The sequence below is a fragment of the Hemibagrus wyckioides genome, linkage group LG05, assembly GCF_019097595.1.
Source record: "Hemibagrus wyckioides isolate EC202008001 linkage group LG05, SWU_Hwy_1.0, whole genome shotgun sequence".
In the NCBI taxonomy this organism is placed as follows: domain Eukaryota; kingdom Metazoa; phylum Chordata; class Actinopteri; order Siluriformes; family Bagridae; genus Hemibagrus; species Hemibagrus wyckioides.
The window spans coordinates 15,980,245-16,001,748 of NC_080714.1; the positions used below are offsets into that span (position 1 = coordinate 15,980,245).

Sequence of the window (21,504 nt, forward strand, 5' to 3'; positions counted from 1 at the left end):
TAAATGTGTGGTATAAACACTTCACTTGTAACATTTCACACATTTTTCACATGCAGATTTTTTTTTTTTTTACGTAGTACGTGTTTATATTTTCCACATGTGATTCTTTACAGGATTCTTTGATTTCAACACGAACCATTTGTTGTCATTTATCTTCATGGTGTTTTTTTGCACACCATGCAAATGGTTTCACGATTGCTATACAATATTCCCAATATTTCCTCTCACATGATTCATGCCTTCTCACATTCACATGATTTCTATTCTACTCTACAATTCTTTTTTTTTTTTAAATTATTATTTATTAAAATATAATCACATGGTGGTGTAATTTTTATATAAAGGCTTGCCTTACAATTGAAAAGTGATTTATTTAATGACAAGCATTTCACTTTTGCTAACACGTTTACCTTTCGTTTTCTTCCTAACCAACACTAGCCCTCCTGAATACTAGCATCATCTCAGGCCTTGTGTTCACCTGTGGCTCTGTCTGTTCTTCCTACAACTTCAGTATAATTCTTCATGATCAGTTAGTGGAATTTACACTAATAATACCTCTATTACTGTTGGCTCCCTTAGCAGCTCTGTGCTTTGGATTGTATTTTGTCTTAAAAGCCTCAGCAAAATGAATAAATGTACCATCTACATAAATAGACTTTGAGCTTAGAGGAGAGTAAGCAAGCTGTCACAGCGTGAGAGTCTAACAAAATAAACTTGAGCTTTGCCTTCATTTGGTAATTGTAACCATCCAGCTAAGAGCTGAGGATACACGAGTGTCAGCAGTGGGCGAGAGAGGTTTATTGTCAGGCTTGTGGTAATCATTTAAGGCTAAAATGAGCAGCTGGAAAAGTGATCTCAGCCTGGAGGCCACTTTTATTTTTTGGCAGACGGAAGGAGAATTAACCATGATGCCCTGATCTGAATAGTTTTGTGAGGTATAAGACTGAATGGGAAAGTTCCACATTGGCACTAAAAAAGTCAATCACTGCAACCTGGGCCTGAGGGTCTTTCTTAATTACACTACACTCCTTCTCTCAAGAAGCATGCCTGTAATTTCCTAACAAAAGAAAAACAGAAATATTTTCCAGCTTGTCTTAAAGTGTTACAATTGTGAACCATCAGTATATTCCTCTCCCACACACACACACACACACACATTCACACAAGCATAGTAAATGAGTCATACTTATGTCCTTCAAAGTTCTGTGCTCAGTTTTTTTTGTTGTTGATTTAAGTGGGAGGTTATTTGCATGACAAGCTCCTGGGTTTCATTTCCATATGCTGGAGTGCAGGATTACTCATGAGGTCCTTTTTCCAGCAATCGTACATGTAAACCCAGCACACCCAGCTATTATTCCATTAAGGGTCTTTCTTACTTATATATATATATACATACACTACCAGTCAAAAGTTTGGACACCTTTTAATTCAATGTTTTTTGTTTAGGGATTTATTTTCTACATTCTAGAACAATACTGGAGATTTCAAAACTATGAAATAACACACATGGACTTAAGTAATCCATATGTAATGACAACAAAAAACAGTCAGTTGTTATTTTAAGACACGAAGGTCAGGTGTTCTGGAATAGTTCTTGCAAGAACAGTATTGTCAAGTGCATTTGCAAAACCCATCAAGCACCATGATGAAACTGGCTCACATGAAGACCATCCCAGTAAAGCAGGACCAGAACTTACTTCTGCTGCAGAGGGGAAGTTCATTTAGAGTTACCGGTCTCAGAAATCATCAATTAACAGCACCTCAGATTAGAGCCGTTATGAAGGCTTTACAGAGCATCAGTAGCAGACATATCTCAATATCAACTGTTCAAACGAGATTATTGTGTATTTCGGCCGCCTTCAGCATTATTTTACAATGTACAATTAACCATCAAGAAGAAATAAGAAATAAACATCAGGAAAGACCATGGAATTCGAAGGTGTGTCCAAACTTTTGACTGGTAGTGTATGTATATATATGAAATAAAAGGCACATATGATTTTCACTATATGCAATTTTTGCAAAATTAATCACGTACAATTATTACCAAAACACTATTAACATGCAATTTAGTCATGTATGAAGTTACAATAAAGTATAAAGTTTTAGTATGTACAAAGTTCTAGCAATAGAAAGACCATCATAAAGTCACTGATTTAAAAGGTAAACATTTAAAATGTGGTTGGATAATTAACATATTATTTTTGCTATTTCCCCTTATTTACTACACTCTTGCTAATTATGCTTAATTCATCAGCTGGCATGTGCATAGTGTATTTGCTTAACCTTGTTTATTGTAGGTTCAGTAGGTAGGTATCAGGTTTTTTTGCTTATATTTGGTCATGAATATAAATTAATTCCAGGTAAAATGTGTGTCAGTAATTCCTTTTAATGATTAAATGATGCTTGTGTATGATGTGTCCTGAGGAAAATTGACCTGTCTCCTTACATTCTGGTAAATTTCTGCCAGTGCAAACTGACAAACTGCATCACTCTGTGGTATGGCAGCTGCTCCGTCTTTGAGCAGAAGGCCATGTAATGAGTCATGAAATCTGCCAAGTGAGTGCTGCATTATCGGCACCCAGCTCCCTACCATTAAAGCCATTTAGCACAAGCGGTTCCTTCAGAGCATGGAACATCCATGGACTGTTTACCTACGCTCTGGCAGACAGTACAGCAGTCTGCCAGCATCAACAGGCTCAGGGCCTACAATAACCACTACAGTAACTCAAATAATCACTCTTTACAAACCACAGTGAGCAGAAAAGCATCTCAGAGCATCTCAGTCCTTGTGGTAGATGAGCAACTATGACAGAAGGCCACATTGGGTTTCACTCCTAGAAGTAGAATCAAAGCCTGCAGTGGACACAGGTTCACTAAATCTCAGTAGTTGAAGACTGAATGCCTGTATTTTCCAGCTTTGGTTCAATTGCTCACCTTGTAGTGTGATCAGTGTAGGTCATTGTCCTGTGCTTACTTGCTTACTTCCATCAATCATTGTGATTTTTTTTTTTTAAATCTGAAGTTTCAATACAAATACTATATTATCCATTCATTTATGTTAACACAATCCCTCAAACTTACTTGATGATGTGTAAATAAACACAGGGCAAGAAACAGCAAGCTTCTCTCTGGCATTGACGGACATTCAGTTATTGATGTAGGCCAGAAATACTAAACAGCTCAGCTACACTACAGACTCACAGTAAGACTACAGATTTACTACTGAGAGATACAAAAGAAACTCATTGTACAGGGCAATTCTATATAAGTGTGTCCAGAACAAGAATAGAATGAATGGAGCTTTTAAGTGCATTTAAGACTTTTATCATCTGTTACAATATTCTCTATGGTATTGTAAGTATACACTATTATTATTAACAAATTTAAAATACAGAAATAAAGAAAAAAATTAGAAATAACTCTCTTTTAATATATTCTGAATTAGTAGAAAAAGCTAATCCTGCTCAGGAACTAGATTTAAAAGTACAGTACATGAATAAATACACTCAGTTTCGTATTTATTACATACAGCATGTGTATTACATGTTCACACTCATGCTCTATGCATTTCCGCTGCTGTATCATGTTTTTGTATATCTTGCTTAACTTATTCCTATTGGTTTCTGAGTTTTCTGGTTAGTAGTACCAGCGCTGACCTTGGAGAGGTTTAATTCCTGAAGAAATTTTGGATATAACAATTTATCAAATTCCGTACATCAACTTTTTTCTTGCATCGATTCCTCATTTAAAGTAAGCAAACGCTTTAATCTTCATGAAACCTCTTGAGAGCCCACTGATTCTGATTCTGTGTTTTCCACAATAGTGTGTGTGTTCTCCAGTTTGTGAGCTGCCCCTTGAACATTCTACCACCCAAATTGTAGGGTCAGGGAATCATGTCACTGCGTGCACTAGTCTCCTGTTTATTGATAGCTATCAACGCTTTTCCATTTTGTGAGATGAAACCTCAGATCGTCCTCCTCCTCAGGCTCTTTGCTTACTTCAGCCCAACATCAGGCACAGCTGTGTCGCTACACTGACTGACACACACACACACACAGTTAGTCCCCACCCATCATGGACAAATATACAAAGTATAACAGTGCAAAAAGGGTCTTTATCCCAGTCAAGTTAAACTTACTTGTATTATGCAGCACTATTTTACTGTGTGGTAATGGAATAATTCCCAGAAAACCATCACACACATAGCACAATATCAAGTTCAGTCAAGCTGGACCCCAGCCACACTGTAAGAGCCACATGGCTGTCCGCCATTTTTAATAAGCTTTTTCACATTGGCTGTGGTGTTATGGAGGGAGGTTTGATTAATATATCATTAATCATCAGTCACGTGTAGATGAGAATTCATCTTTATAGTATGACCCTAAGCACACTATTCCCTTGACACTTAATACACTATTCATGCTACTATGACTTTGTGGGCATCAAAAAAAACATTTCAAAAGCACTCACAAGTGTTATGTGATGAAAGAGTAAAGCAGCAAAACTTAGCAGTGCTTACAAAAGTGCAACAATAAGCACCAAAAACACCATTTTCTATGAGACTTTAGAATCAGAGACATCAGCTTCTACCGTTTAAAGTCCAACATGGGGTGAGTTTTGATTGCACTTGTATTTGAATGGGAATATAACAAATCCAGAGGCTTCTCACATAATTCCAGAATGAGAACAGAGACAAAAACAGAATTTTTTTTTAGAGCATTCAAATGGATTTTCCCACACATCAACAGCAATGATTCAGAAAAGCAGGTAAAATGTAAAGACTATAATTAAAACTGGTATGAACTAGTAACAGTTCTACAATAATTAAATAAAAGCAAATAAAACATACCGTATAGAAATATGAACATTTTGTAAACCATTGTTTGTAATTTCACATTTCACAAAAGAAGCTTCTAGCTTCTTTTATCTTTTCCAAAGGAATTTCTCATTCTTCTTCCAAAGTTGAGAGCTCTCGAGTTGGCTTTCCCTTTTGGACTTTGTACGCAAATTAATACCCCTGCAAAGCTTCTCCACCTGAGATAGATCTGTTAGCTTATTGATGCTTTCCTCGTTCCCCTCGTTTAAAATGTCCCAGAAGTCTTTACCCCTGTTCTTCGTCCTCTCAGTGGGTGAGGGAATGGGTGCCGCTGCTGGCTTTGGCCGGTCAGCGTTTCTCTTTTGCTTGAAGAGGTCATCTAGGATGGAGGTGTCACCTATGAGGTCACTAATAAGGGTTGTGTGGGAGTTTTTGTCTGCTTGGTCATCTCTAGAGAAAGACTGCAGTTCAGTAGTGGAAGTAGTTGTGGAAGAATTGCATGGATTAGTGTTTTTTTTGGAATGAGGATGAATGTCTGTGGAAGTTCTAGAAGACGTCTCAACTGGACGTTTTCCTGAGTCTGGCAGAGACAAACAGTTATTTTTAAGCTCAGTCTGACCAACACAGTGACGATGGACATCTATGGCATTTTGTGCTGTGGGTCTTCTCTTCTTTTGAGAGGTTCCTGGTTTTGCTTCATTATTCGATCTCTGAACTGTATTTAAAAGGGTTCTTTTTGAGGTGGGCCTTTGTGTAGAGAGGTGGAGTGGTGAAATTCTTGGCTTCAGCTCAGTTACAGGTTTAGGAAAGGTTTTTTGGATAACGTCAGCAAGCTCAGGGCTGCTGTGGCTATAGAACTCACATAGCTTGTTCAGTCGCTGTGCTGAGTTGTTCTTCACAATCTCTTCTGCAAACTCTTGCACAGACTTTGCTCTGAAAAACTTTGCCATTTCTTGCAGCTGCTGCCTGTTTCATGGGGGGGGAAAAAAGAGTATACCAGTCATACTGTGAGACAATAGGTATTATTTCAAACAGATTTTTGTAGAATTAATCATTTTATACAGATTTTAAGAGTATATATGTTATGTTTTTAGCAAAGTTATATTCAGCACTCATTCATATGAATACACAACTAATCAGTGTATTTCAAAGTGACATTTGAAGTACTACATTGCATTGTTAGACAAATCAGGCTCTCTATTACTCTTACACACTGTACATTCAAATCACATTTCTTAAAAGAAAAAAAGTATTTAGAAACGCACATGCAGTTAAAATCATAGAAACAAAAAAGCTGTCTGTGGCACAGTTTCTTCTGAGAATCTGCTACCAGTGGAAGATTAAATAAAAGCTTTGAATTAAATCATTAGATGACTAAATTGGGGGAAAATCAGTATAAATAAACACATTTTCCCTTATTACAGAGAAGAAGACTATGGTTTTGGAGTCAGTTGGGTGCGTCCTTGGGCTAGTGGTGAAATCTTAGGCTTTCAAGAAGAGTTTTGCTCATAGCTCAATGTGTTTTGGCCCTGTATGGGAAAGGGGTGGGTGAGAGGGCTCTGGGGTGGTCTTACCCCTCCCACAGGGGCTATGTGAGGGCGCAGAACGCCATAGCTGTGGCCAGAACTGGCACACAGCCCCATGCTATAAGGACTTTCCTCTTGCCGCTTCTTGTGTTTTTTCAGCCTAACCAACACTATTAACTGCTGTAGAGATGGCTGCTTTTAAAAAACCTTCTGACTTGCAAAATGGGAGTCTTTCAAGTTATAGAAACTCCGTTTTAGTGTCTTATTGTGTAGTGTGTACTGAGTAAGCCTATAATTATATACAGTCTTCTCCGAAACAATTGGAATGGCAAGACCAGTTCATTTGCTTTTGCTGTAGATTGGACACTGGGGGTTTGAGATTAAAGGATGAATTAAGGCTTTAATTTGCTGATATGTATACACAGATGTGTTAAAAACACTTTAGCCAGTTTTTAAGATTAGCAAACAATAAATAGCTTTGAATGTCTAATCTTAATTTTAGAACAATTTGGTGATATCAGTGAGTTCCAGGCTTGATGCAGTTTCTGCAAGCACACGACATGCAATGAAATATTAAGTAATGTTCACTTCCAGACTTGAGACCTGTTCCGATACTTTTGCTCTTCTACAAGTTGGGTGTTCTTTTTTTTTTTTTTAAATATGTTGTTGCATCTGGATAAAGATACCAGGAAATAGACGCTAAACTCTCATCTCATATCTATCTATTGATCCAAAACATATACGGTGTGTAGCACAAACAAATGAATTGGCCTTGACATTCACATAGTTTTAGGAAGATTTGAACAAATAATAAACATCTCTTTTTTTTGTTGGAAACATTAATTTCTTGGAAAGCACAAAACATCACTGCATGCCCCCTACTGTATACTTTTATGAAGCTTCATGTCATGGTGTAGCAAAAGTAAAAGAGAAAATGGAAATAAATTATAAATATAAAAAGGAAAAGTAGCTCATCCTTACTTGCAGACAGCGGCAGGCGTCTTGCCAACACTAATGGTTGCAGTTTTGGTATTGATGGATGTTTCTACGCTGTGGGTGACCTGTTGTTTCAGACAAGTTTTGTCGCGACCTTCTGGCATATCGACTTCCTCTCCACCATTTGTGGGCTCAGATAACTGGGGGATTCCAGATTGGGTCTATAAAAAATAATAACATCTGTGCTTTTACACTGATCTGGGAATATCAACCATATGAAACAATTTCATAACCAAACTGATGATGCCAGAATAAATCTGTGCTCAAAATACAGCTATACTAATTTCATTGGAGAGTGCTATTCAAAGAGTGCTTATAATTCCCATCACTCTGCTCATCTCTGCCATGCAATTCAACCTCCTTTAGTTTGAAATCTGTTACTATGATAGTGTTTGCGATATCAGCAGACATGGCAAACAATATTTTTCAGGAATCTAAATTTTGTTTCAAAATATGAAAGTTTGTCAGATGAAAAGGACAACATTATGCTTATTGTTTAATTTTCAGAGTATGGCTTTATCAGTAGTTCATGGTTCAGATAATTTAATTTTCTTGACTGAAACATTCCTATATTTAATCAATATCGCACTCACGATGATGCGGTTATACTAAATATATCTAACACAGCCTACAGCACTCACCCTGTGGTTTTCTGCCTATAGCTGAATCACAGTATAACTGCACTCTTCCCTGTGCGTTATTCCGAAAATATATCCGTGTTTCAATCCAAAAAAATAAAATCATCTGAACCAAGAGCTGCTGTTAAATCTACTGAAAATTAAACGATGAGTTGTTGTTGTCGATCATTCGACTGCTCCCTGTGTGTGAGGGGTCGCCACAGTGGACCGACTGGTCCGCACCGCAACTTGGCTCAGGTTTTACGCTGGATGCCCTTCCGGACGCAACCCTCCCATTTTATCCGGTGGCATCCAGTGGCTGGGGTTTGGGCACTGGCTGGGAATTGAACCCGGGCCTTCCACATGGTAGGCGAGAAACCTACCACTGAGCCACCAATGCCCTATATAAAATTAAACTATGTGTAAAGGTAGTAAAATAATACTTAAACCCAATAATGTACTGTCTAACATAATATTTCATAACCATAACTGGAAATACCTCAGATGTGTCATCGAAATGGTTTGCTGGGAGCTGGGAGTGCTTGTTCAGTTCAAACACATCCCGTAATGCAGCACGGCTGAGGAGGTTCTCTGCCCTGCTCGAGCCGACCACTTTCTGATTGGAGTGGGTGTAGCTCACTTCCTGAAGCCCAACTACAAATACAATACAAGTAAGGATAATATACTGCAAAATCATAGCGCATTAAATAATATATCAGTATACTGTGCGGCCATTTTAAAAGTTCTTTTCTTTTGAATTACAAATTCACTTACTATAACACTCTGAATGCTATAGTTAAAAAAAAAAATAAAAAATTACCCAGCAATGAGTCTATAGTGCCGGTGCTGGTACCCTCTATGATTTGTGGCTTTCTGGAATGCATGGTTGGGCATTTTAAACCGGTGAATTGAACTGATTTTTGAGCTGAATTCTGTGTACTTAAGAGGCGTCGAGGATTTTTCTTAAACTTCACCCTTCTCACTGGAGCTTCATCTTCTGATGAGGCAAAACTCTCAATCTCTGCAGTAACTCTCTGTCTCTTTACTGCCAGTGTGGCTCTATCCAGCTTCTGCTGCATACCAGTACTGCCTGTATCTCTCTGTTGTGCTTTAGTCGGGCAGTGATGAACGATTTCTACATCTTCGGACTCCTCCATGCAGACATGGTCCCAGGCCTTTTTTGCTTCTTCCCTCTCTTCCTCTGAGTCACTAGACAAGAACCATTCTGTTTTCCCTTTAGCTACCTTGGCCTCCTCTAGGTTCAACCTCTTTGAGTGTGTATCAGACTGGCTGTCTTCACTGCTCTCTGAGCTCCTTTGCATCTTACTAGTCAGATGTTTCATCAGCAGAGCAGATAGATTCATATTTGCAGCAGAGCTGGTGCTGGGTCCAAACTCCCCTCCTGCATTTGGGTATGTAGCTTTTGATCTGGAACCGCAGGGATCCTCACCCTCACTATCACTGCTAAAATCCAGAACTTCAGCATTAAAGAACTTGGCACTGGTACCACCTGCTGCTGCTGGTCCGTTTTCCTGTTGTGCAGCGGTGACTGCTGATAAACACGCTGGACCCTGCTGTGGCACATGGGTAATATAGATTATACCAAACAAAGTTTTTTTTCAAACACTACAAATTTATGCAACAGCATAGACAACAATCATGCAAAGTACACATAAAAACGAGTTTTCGGAGGGTGGATAAATCAAAAATTCATTTAAAAAAATGTGCTGCCCAATTGCATGCATTCATTACACAGAAACCTAAATAATTAGGCTAAAATAAACCAGTTAATGAATTAACTAGCTTATTGTAAATCACAAAGTCACTGGTGAACATTTGTAGTCCTCACAAGTACAAACAGGTTTTGAGCCTGGCTAGAATTTATTCTATTATGATATGTTTAACAGTGAGGTGACATGCTATGCTAGCAGAAGAGATGACAACTTTGCACTGTGCTTTATTTTACCCATTTTTTTCCCTACATGCCTTTGTGCTTCTAAATCAGAAGAAATCATTTTACAGTCAAACTGACAGGGTAGTGCAGCAGATGGTGGGATTCAGAACGATTAACACGTGGCATTGTCATAGCATCAAGCTTTGTGATTCCACTATGAAGTGGATTTAAACATGCATACCAAACAAAATATAATTAATATAATTAAAGGGCTATTAACTTGGATAGAAAACCTTATCTCTGGAGACTGAACTACAGATTTAATCGACCCCAGCTCTGTAAGCACCCCATCTGAAAATAAAGTTGCTTCTTTACAACTTGCCCACCAACACTTTGCTTATGATCAGTTAATGCCGGCTTTTAAAGCGAGACTTTTCCGTTTTTAGCTTCTAATGAGACCTACATGTGAGAATCTCCTCCAGAAAGGACAGTTAGATAAGTTCTGCTGGGTAAATAAACTTGCTAAAGATAACACATGCTTCCGTGTGGTCTTCACCAGTGGGCTGGGGAGGGGGCTAATTACAGCCATGTGTTGGCCTTCGTACCCATCTTTTGCCGTGGGAATGAAAGGATGGGGAGATGTCTTGGAAAGGAGAGAGGAGAGATGGATGGAGAACAGCAGCATTCCCGTGACGGCTCTGGAGAAGGGCGGCTACTCACCAGATCTTGCACCCTCTCATCCGTTGCCTGTGTGTTGGCTGTCATGATCCCGAGCTCAACTTGGCCCTCCCTCTGTGACACACACATTTTCCATCAACTCATTGAGAAAGAATTCATAGTCATGGCTCATTTAGGACATAGATATGAAAGTTACAGTCTAGTAGACTTGCCATACATATCCAGGTTATATACAGCACGATGCTTGATTAAAAGAATCAATAAATTAAAGCTCTTATAACAGCTCAATGTTTGCTTTTTACTTTGCATAAAGGCATTTGAACAAAAAAAAGTCAGCATATTCTAGAAATTCCAGAGTATTATGCAGCCAATTTGACCTTATATGAAATTAGATAAAAATGAAAGTGTAAATTTTGAACTTGCACCAGAGTCAGATGAGAAAGATGCTTTCTAAAAAAAAATAAAAATAAATAAAAAAAATTTCATACATACAAAATGAAAGTCTTTTGCAAACCTCAATAAAGAGTAGATTCTTTATCTTTTCTTTTAGTTTTTTAACATATTGCTGGGCAACTTAAGAATCAAAAATGACATTATTTCTGCTCATCCTGGGTGCCTGAGCTACTGTTATTCACAAATGTTATGATATTGTGTATCTTCATTAAAGTTTGACTGAAAGCAATGCCATTAGCGTATTATTATTCTAATATGGAATTGTGTTTGATGCAGATGAGAAAAAGGCCCTTCAGAAAGGCTTTTGATACAAACTGGCCTGATTGTTAGTGTTAATCATCGCACCCCAGGCACTTTTCACAACACAGTTATGCCCATGGCTGAGTGAGATATTAAAGATAAGACCACGATCACATTGACTGTTTACAACTAAACGTTTCAAAATAATCAGGATGACCAACGGACTCGGCTCTGAAGCTCTTGCTCAAGAGAATAGTTTTATGTTGTAACAGATGAAGAGATTCAATGCACTAACCTCCAGGATGCGGCGTGTAAGACAAGTTCCATCGGTCTGGAGGCGGAAAAGGTTTCTGATTCCAAATATCTCTCCTGTTCGGCCATTTTCTCCATGCATTGCCTCAAAGTAGCGTCTTGCATTTTCATTTCCAATCACTGAGGATTGCAACTGCTGTATCAGCCAGTGAAATAGAGGAACCCGATCAGGCCATTTTGCACTGGAATTTTTTTTATTGATATTTCTTCATTACAGTTTTTGTTGCATCATATTAAATATTAATATATACTATCAAATATTAGTATATGTATAAGAAGGATTCAAACAAAGGACTTGAGAATGTAACAGTAAGAAAAATTGACTCTGGTTGTTTAGTAGAAACTGGTAAGCACCACAACTCAAACACTCATATTTTTTTACATACCTGTTTGTAAATCTGACGCAGATAGATGATCTCCTCTACTGTGCCCAGAGAGATGAGCCTAAAAACTTTCACATCCTTACACTGCCCAATGCGATATGCCCTGCATATTGAACAATAAAAGGTGTAAAGGCCTTAAACAGAACAGCGCAGGAGTCAAGTGTTATGGTCAGAATTAGCTGTACTAGATCCCAGTTGTAATATGAAGTTTGCCAATACTGGCCATGCAGCGAGTCAATTGACTTTGCAGGAGGAGACTAAAAAATGCCAGATGGATGGTTTGTTATGTGGCAGTAAGGAAGTTATGACTGGGGTTGTATTATAGAGAACTCACAACTACGCAGAAGAGATGAATCTCAGAGCTGAACAGTTGACACAGAAAGCCTACCTCAATAATATTAGGATACATAAGCACATACAGGTTGTTTACATTTGTAGATAGGATAGGATGCTACCTCACCTGTCTATAGCCTGAAGGTCATTTGCTGGATTCCACGTTGGATCAAAAAGGACAACAACATTAGCCCCAACAAAATTGAGTCCAACTCCACCAGCCCTTGAGGAAAACATAAATTCAATTACATTCAATATCATGTGCAGTACCAAGTTCACATTGGTACATATTTACATTCTTTTTTTTTTCCAAAAAAAAAGTAGTGCTTTTCTGTGAAACACTAGTCTGTAATGCCTAACAGGATTGGAGCCAGTTGTAGATGGCTCTTTGACCTTGGCGACCAGGTTTCAGGCTGAAACACTCTAGCCTTTAACAGCCATTTAGCAGAATTCATGATGTCATTAAAGTTTCAAATGCCCCTGGAGTACCAACTGCAAAACAGACCCAAAGCCTCAATGATCCACCAGAAGTCACACTGGATACGTGGGCTTCCATGTATCCACTGCAGATTTTTTCTTTAGTTTGATTTTGGTCTCATCTGACCATAAAATATGATTTCAGTTTTATTTCCAGTGACTCATGGTGAAATTGCAGTGATGCATTCTCTCAAAGGCTCTCAAGAAAAGCTTGTGTGTTTCCTGTTATAGAGGTTTAGTCTGATAGCTGATTTTGAAACTCGACAACCCTGTGAATCAACTGAACCATAACATTATGAGAAACTCATCAATATTTAAGCTTCCTGAATATTTTCAACCGGATAGCAGAGCAGATACTGAGAGCAATTAAAAAACAGATTTTATGCACATTTTATTTCAATTTAATTATTTCATAGGGGTGTCCATAATGGTGCCACGTGTGATTTTAAGAGAAATTCTACAAATTAAATACTATTAAATACATACTGTAAAAAAAAAAAAAAAAAAAAAAAAAAACTTTTTTTGCCAAGAGAAAAAGTAGTAGAAAAAGTGTTCATTGAAGATGAATGAATTAAATAAGTGAATAAATCATATAATTATTTTTGGCCATTTTCTTGAGCTATTAATTCTACCACTCAAATCAGACTCAAGGTTTTTTTATTCTCTGCTTTTCTGCTCACTTCATCAAAGAGCATGATCAAAACCATAGACATTAAACTACCATCTGTATAAAATCAAATAAAATGAGACGTTACAAATTGTATCGTGCAAAAGCAGCACTCACATGGTAGACACAAGGCAAACGTTAATATCATTGGTGCTGTTGAATTCCTTGACAATGTGGATACGATCTTTAGCCTTGGTGTTTCCATCCAGCCTGCGGTACTCCAGACCCTCAGCCATGCAGTAGCTCTCCAAAACATCCAGGAGCTACAATAGGAAACATTTAGAATTTGTTCCATATTAGCAAAATCCATATTGCCACAAGTTAGGTATGTTTCTCAAATCATATAACTACATACCATTGCTTTATTTTTAACAAAACTGTCTTAAAGTATCAGCTCTCCAAAATGCAATGGATGCAGACTGCACAAAAGAATAAAACTAACACACATGACAAACAATTCACCTTTGTGGAAAGTGAAAAAAGCAGTACTTTGTCTTTCCTTGTGATAAAGTGATTAAGCAGCTTTTGCAGCACCTGTAACACAAGAGATTCAGACTCTGAGGTCTCAAACAAGAATGACAAATCAAATAGCTTTCTCTGTTGAGTGGTAAGAAAAATGAGGATCAACTGATTAATATTAAACACTGGCTCTACTGTCATTCTTCATTTGCTACCTGACATGGGAGAATGTGCAGAGTATTTACTGTACTGAGAGCACTAGAAATGGTGAATCTGCCAATAACAACACCCGTAAGGCTCTGCACATGGGGGAAGAAGACTCTTTGGATAGACTTTAAGAACGACTAAATACTGCCCTTGTTATTTCCCAAGGAAGTGTGTCCATAGCTAGTGAAGCAAAGCCACGCCAAGGCCAAAGCTGGCCAAAGGCTGGATAATTCACGCCCTCAACACCAGAACAAAATCTGGAGTGCATGAGAACTTAGATTTACAGTTCTGTGGTTTAGTGGGTTGGGTGGTAAGGGTAATAAAACATGTACAACTCTGACATATTAAATAATAAGTAAAATATTAATATCCAACCTTCATTTTTCCACTGTAGATGGGGTCTGACATGGCCTCAAATGCAGCCTGCTTGCATCTTTTCGTGAAGTCTGGAAACTTCTTGAAGACTTGCTCGCAGATAGCAGTCACACATTGCTCCTGATTTAGAGGATGGGGAATATAAGAGAATAATTGCATTGCCAAAACCCACGCTGATTATTTCAAAATGATTTCATAATCAGGAGTGCAATCAGCATGACCTCTTTGCTTAGTTATTACTAGAGAAAGAGCCCTTGCATGCAAAACGAGATTCATTTCAACTAACAGTCGAATTTTTCACTCTGAAAAACCCTGTGCAAAAGGATACATGATACCATTTGAGCCTTGGAAGAGACACTTGGAAGAAACACAGTGCAGTTAATGGTTTGACTGATTTTAATGCTTTTATGGCTATTAAGATCTCATGTCACTCCATGACTCAGCAGACTCATGCTCAAAGCTATCTGGGGAAGACGGGTTTGATTAATTATGATTTTAGATAAACTGATGTAGACATTTGAGCTTGCTATAACCTAATAGAGAAAAAAAACAATATTTCTCAGATGGACAGATACATGGACACCCCAAAAACATGCATTATTAGTTCCAGAAGTTTTAAAAAGAGGTGTTGATATTTCTACATAAATCTAAAATGGCTGTATGTGCATCAGTATCATCCTATACAGACATTTAGAGTAGAATGTTGACCACGTGCCTGTTTTTCACTGGTTCCTTCTTTAGACTGCAGCAAGGCTACATGATTGGCGACCTTCCTCAGTATAGCCAGATAAGTGAAGTACATGTGTCTGACTGGGAGACCGTATGAATTGAGTTTGTAGCAACACTTTCTCTTGGAGCGTCCACTGCTGCACGGACACTTCTCTGAGCTCCGTAACAGCAACTTTACATCATCTGTGTCCAGTACAGCCCGGTATACTGCCTGCTGGAAATCCGTCATGGAACAGTACACCACCTACACAGACACACAAGAAGTGAAGACATGGGAGTAAGGGTAAGGGTGAGGAAGCTGAAGAAAAAGAAAAAAAAATCATACCCTATATTGTAGAATATATTTCTACACGTCACTATTTGTTTAATATAAATACAATACAATACAATACAATACAATACAATACAATATTTGTACTAATTGTTTTCAAAAACATCAAAAAAGGATTTTTATTGCATTTTATATTATTTAATAACAAGCTGTACAGTGATATGCACTCACCAGCTACTTTAATAGGAACATCTGTACATTCATGCAATTATCCAATGAGCCAATCATGTTGTAGCGGTGCACTGAATAAAATCATACAGCTACAGGCCAAGAGCTTTAGATAATGTTGTTGTTGTTTTTTTTAAATATGAGGAATAGTGAACAAGTGTGATCTCACTGACTTTGTCCATGACATATCTGATGGTGCTGACAGACAGTTGTTGTTGAGGTGACCAGGTCATTTTCCAACCTTCAACTGTCCAGTAAACCTGTGCCCATGTTAGCTTCAGATTCCTGACAGGTGTGGTTATTGTACTCAATCCGGTCTGGCCTTTCTTCTCTGACCTCTCTCATCAGAAAGACATTAACTAAAGCTGACTGACTGACTAGATAATTGCATGAATGAACTGTACAGGTGTGGCCAGTAAGTGTAATTTTCCTAAAACGTTGCCAAAAACCATACCGTGGCCGTATGACCCAGCCCAACTAGTGGATGTTATGATGTTATGTTTTAAATAAAATTAAATATTTATATGATTATGAATAATTATTGATAATTGTATCTATCTTATTTGGCAAGTATGACAGCAGGTATATGCAGCTATTTCACAACAAAAACACATAACAATGCCTCAAGCATTTGAAACAAGACTTACAGGTGTTGTTGCAATAAAGGTATATGGCCTTATCCATGAAAATAGTCAACGCAGTGGAAATAAGTGCACTAGTTTTTACTTATACATAAAACCACTACAGATGTGCATAGATGCAAGCTTTTGTGGCAGATCTAACACTAAAGTTGTTCATGCTTTAGTTGTTTGCTTTGCATGTTTTCAAAAGAAACAGACATCTTGAATAAATGGATATGATTTGATGAGATATCTCAGCTGGACTAACAGACTCACCCGGTCATCTTTCTTTGGTAACTGGTCACTAATGAGTGCTTTGGTTCTCCTGAGGAACCAGCGACACAGAAGTTTAGCCAGAGCCTGGACAGCCTTGCGGCCCTCAGCGAGCACTCTCTTGGTTGTACTGTGTTTCTGGCCCTGTTCAATAGGTTCTGAGAACCTGGTCTTAAAACTACTTAGTGACCCGAGGCATCCGGGGTTGGCCCTGAAAGTGCAAAACAAAGCAATAAACAAATGAGCACATTTTAAAACTCAAACCAGGAATAAATAATGATGATCACAATGAGAGGCTGTGCCCATGTCTCACCAATCCATGACACACCAGAGTTCCTCCAGGTTGTTTTGCAAGATTGTACCAGTCAGTCCCACACGCACTTTGCATTTCAGGGCTTTCATTGCGTGAGTGATTTGAGATTTGAAATTCTTTAGCTTGTGAACTTCATCTACAATGACAGCGGCCCACTCATGCCTGTGGTGAGATGAGAAATCAAAATATAGATAAAATAACAGCAATTGTAAAATCAAACCTTCTCTTCTGCAGAAAGCTCTAATATGAGCTAATATGTTTTGGATAGATCAGAGGTCTACAATGCACACTTGCTCCGAAGAACCAGATCAAACCACAAAGATATAATCTTTGTGGGCATGCTGGGAGCAGATAGAGATAAATACGATCTCTGTAGTAGTGTACCTGTTGAATTCATCAAGACAGAGTCTTAGTGTCTCAAATGTTGTCAGGACAATCTCACATCTTCCTCTGTTCACACGGGCCAATTCCTCCTCCTTCCTCACACCATGGACAACCACTGCTTTGAAATGGCCCCATGTGTCCAACTCATCTTTCCAGTTGTAGAGCACAGACAGAGGAGCCACAATCAGGAAAACCTATTAAAAAGAATCAGTTGATGAGACAATTGCACAAACTACTAAATGACAAGGACGCCTGTCACAGCTGAAAGAAAATGGTATTATTAATAATTATTTGAGATGATCAGGCTGTATCAGATCTTTGGAGTCCACAAATCACAGATTTCCAAATATATATGCAATCCATTTATTCCATTTATCTACACCATTTATTCTCAATAAATATATCTTGATATAACCAAATCACTAGATGATAATAGTTCTGTTTTCTCGGTGACTAACTAGGTTTTAATTATAATAAAAATATTATAATAATATGGTAATTCAGTTCAGGAGTTAAAAAGCCACCCTCACTAAATTGTATTTCAGATAACAAGATTTAATAAATTATTACAGAATGATATGCAACTTAAATTTATAGAAGTTGTCCTACGTTATTTACTGTCCGCACAGGTGTTTGATATGTTTAGTATTCTGTGAAGTCTCCCCTATGCATTATTTCAATGTAGAAATTAAACTTATTGCACTTACACTTATGACAATAGTGACAGGCCAATTGATGAGAAGCTTTAATACAGTACCTTCTTAACTTTGGTGGGTTTTGATGGCACCTGTGACTGCAAAAACTCTGGCCTGTTATTTTCAACATCCTGCCATGTCCCTGTTTTCTGCAAAATGGCAGCCAAGCAGCTAATAACCTGTCCAACAAAAAAGGGTTTAAAGAGCTACAATTATAAAGGCAACATTAATTCCTGATTAACTTTGTACACAATCTCTGTGATTATAAATAAGTATATATAGGCCTACCTGAATGGTCTTTCCTAGACCCATGTCATCACCCAGGATGCAACCTCTGGATTTCAAGTAGCTGTCATAGATAAATTTAACCCCCTCTCGCTGGTAGTCTCGGAGGTATCTGTTAATGGTGTATGGTACTTGAATGGTTCCTGACAGAACAAATGGTTCTGAGGAACCAGGAGGCTTCTGGTTTGTATGGAAGGCAGGTTTCTCATCTTCAAATGGGGCCTTAAACATTCTGAGGTATAAAGATTAATCCAACATCATCTTCTATTTTCATTTAAGTACACAAGGCAATGCAGACGTTGATTCTTCTTCAAAACTGAAGGACATGTAGCTACCTTCATGGTACCAGCACTCTATTTTAAAACACAAGAGAAACAAATATCTTTTGTTGATCTTTTTGTGGTTCCACAAATGCTGGGCTTATGGTAAGGAACTACAGGTGGAAACAATTCTGGTAATCTTTGATGAAGGCTTAATCTCAGCCCATGTCACGTCATGTCACGTTAAGTTTATGACAACCTGAACATCACATCTCATTCCAGATTTAGTGCTCTTTCTACTGTTCACTGTCTGGAAAGGCTTTCCACAAGATTGGGAAGATTTACTCAATCATCCCCAGGAGCATTAGTAAAATCATGCAGTGATGTTTGGTGAAGAGGCCTGGCATGCAGTCATTGTTGTAACACGACTCGAGTTCTTCCACACCAGCCTTGTCTTCACAGACCTTACTTTGTGCACAGGAGCAATGTCATGCTTGAAAAGGTATGGGGTTTGGGGAAATTGTAATGAAACTTGCAAAGACATCAGATACAATCGGGTACTTCTAACTTTGAAGCAACAGTTTGGGGGAAGAACCACAAATGCATGTGATGGTCAGGTATCCACAAAACTTATTTGTCAATATGATATACATGTCAATTTCCTTTATAAGCCACACTTACTAGAGTCTAAACACAGATTTTTCATATTCAAATATGTTGATATTTGTAGGACTTCCATCATATAATATTCTAAGAAAAAATCCTAAAAACAAATCTTGATTAATGAATAAAGGAATTACATCGATCAGGCATAACATTATGACCACCATCATAATATTGTGTGAATCCCCCTTTTGCTGCCAAAACAGCCCTGACCCATCGAGGCATGGACTCCACTAGATCCCTTAAAAGGTGTGCTGTCGTATCTGGCACCAAGATGTTAGCAGCAGATCCTTTAAGTCCTGTAATATGCGAGGTGAAAGGATACTTACAGGACTTAAAGGACACTTTTGACAGATACTGACCACTGCAGACGGGGAACACCCCACAAGAGCTGCAGTTTTGGAGATGCTCTGATCCAGTCGTCTAGCCATCACAATTTGGGCCCTTGTCAAACTCGCCCAAATCCTTACACTTGCCCATTTTTCCTGCTTCTAACACATCAACTTACAGGACAAAATGTTCACTTGCTGCCTAATATATCCCACCCACTAACAGGTGCCATGATGAGGAGATCATCAGTGTTATTCAATTTACTTGTGAGTAGTCATAATGTTAAGGCTGATCGGTGTATATTCCTTAAAACGGTTCTATATTTTCTGTGTCTTGGAAGCGTTTTCATGGTGGAATAAATACATTTAATTAATATGCATAAACTAATTAAGTTTTTTTTTAAAAACAGTTTATGAATGTGTGCAAGAATATCAGGGAAGAGTGACTAAGTGACTGATATCTGTGTTTAACCAGCAAACAGACATGTGTATTGAGTTATGTAAGCTAAACTACAGAAAGCAATTGATATTTAGTAATAAATATATAACATTTTAATGAGCTAAAATATCTCTTGTGAGTCACAGTTGTGAGCCGGGTAGCATCTTCACTAGCACTTGACTAGCGTAGCTTGCTTGCTAAAGTTGAATAACTTCCAGCAGATTCCTGTTTAAACACTTTCGATACGATCCAGGTCGATGGAAGAATCAGTGCTACTCACATTCACCCGCTTAATTACACAGAATCCACAGAAGGGCCACAGAATCCATTTTGCTGGTTAGCATTAAGCTTCGTCCACCACAGGGCAGCAAAGAGAGGTGCGCGTTTTTGTTTGTGCATCTGTACAACCGGAGTAGCACTTTCACCACAATCTGATCCTAGCCTTTCATCTCCTATACGGAGATTTTATTATTATAGCAATTTCCAATGTAATACCATATTTAATGTACAAAAAAAATACAATGCATTTATCGAAGCATAATTAAAGCAACTATGCCAAGCAATAACTTTAATCGAACGTGACAACACTGGAAATAATGCTTTGTTTTCCTAATATTATGTGCAACTACTGCAATTTGAATAAATTGACCATCAGCATTTACGCTAAAAGAATAGAAAAACATAATAATGATTGTATATTATAACTAATTTTATTTATTTATTTATTTATTTATTTATTTATTTATTTATTTATTATTATTTTTAATTTATATTTTAATTTATTTATTTATTTAATATATAATATATAAAATTAATTAATTAATTTATGTATTTATTTATTTATTTATTTTATTTATTTATTTTTAAATAACAGCAGCCTGACAATGCTAGGGCTTATCATATAATTACGTTTCCTACATTATCATTTCTGTAGTAACAGCTCGTTCACTGGGACTTTAATAAACTTTATTTATTTATTTATTTATTTATTTATTTATTTATTTATTTAACAAAGACAGGCACCAGTTAATATGGTTAAGTTTTCTGTAATGAGAAATTTATTATACATTTATAGAAAGAGTTGTTTTGTCAGTATCACAGGACAGTTTGAACTTCTGGTTTCTGTGTAACATGACAGGCTGCATTTTATCTTTATTTATTTATTTATTTATTTATTTGTTTATTTATTTATTTATTTATTTATTTATTTATTTATTTATTTATATTTGAAAAGGGCTATTCCTGAAAATAGACATTTATAGCTCCTACAAGATAAGTTGCTCCTGGAACTAACTTGTCTTAAAAAAACATGACGTGTCGTTCATTAATAAGTAAAAATTGTATCCATTGGCAGATCTCTGTGGTATAAGAGTAATGGAAACATTTTTTAAAAGACTCCCTTGCCATTTAGAATTAATTTTCCTATAACAACATGCCTTGCAGTGTTTTATTCCTAACTTCAAGTAAAGACAGACAAATGAAAATTAAATTAGTGCAAAAATTTAAATAAACAAAATAAACCTCTGAACCCAGTCTAGCATGCACGGTTGGGCTACATGTTGCTGTTATCTGGTATATC

General features: G+C 37.4%; 1 protein-coding gene across 3 annotated transcripts; it reads right to left on the reverse strand.

Moving 5' to 3' along the window:
- Nucleotides 1-4,771: 4,771 nt before the first annotated feature.
- On the reverse strand, nt 4,772-20,327 carry ercc6l2 (excision repair cross-complementation group 6-like 2). 3 transcript variants are annotated; one of them, XM_058390489.1, is made up of 18 exons: nt 20,206-20,327; nt 18,238-18,587; nt 18,012-18,128; nt 17,255-17,448; nt 16,871-17,032; nt 16,561-16,768; nt 15,152-15,409; nt 14,437-14,556; nt 13,858-13,929; nt 13,513-13,658; nt 12,379-12,474; nt 11,922-12,021; nt 11,519-11,671; nt 10,573-10,644; nt 8,779-9,532; nt 8,458-8,612; nt 7,327-7,502; nt 4,772-5,785 (listed from the first exon to the last, which is right to left on the reverse strand). In XM_058390489.1, exons 2-18 carry the CDS (start codon nt 18,463-18,465, stop codon nt 4,927-4,929), a joined length of 3,870 nt encoding a protein of 1,289 aa, XP_058246472.1. In that variant the 5' UTR covers nt 18,466-18,587; nt 20,206-20,327; the 3' UTR covers nt 4,772-4,926. The 3 variants fall into 3 exon arrangements, with proteins under 3 accessions (XP_058246472.1, XP_058246474.1, XP_058246475.1); XM_058390491.1 differs by having other exon boundaries at nt 18,238-18,466; nt 20,206-20,315; XM_058390492.1 differs by lacking the exon at nt 20,206-20,327 and having other exon boundaries at nt 8,779-9,529; nt 18,238-18,585.
- Between the last annotated feature and the right edge of the window lie 1,177 nt (nt 20,328-21,504).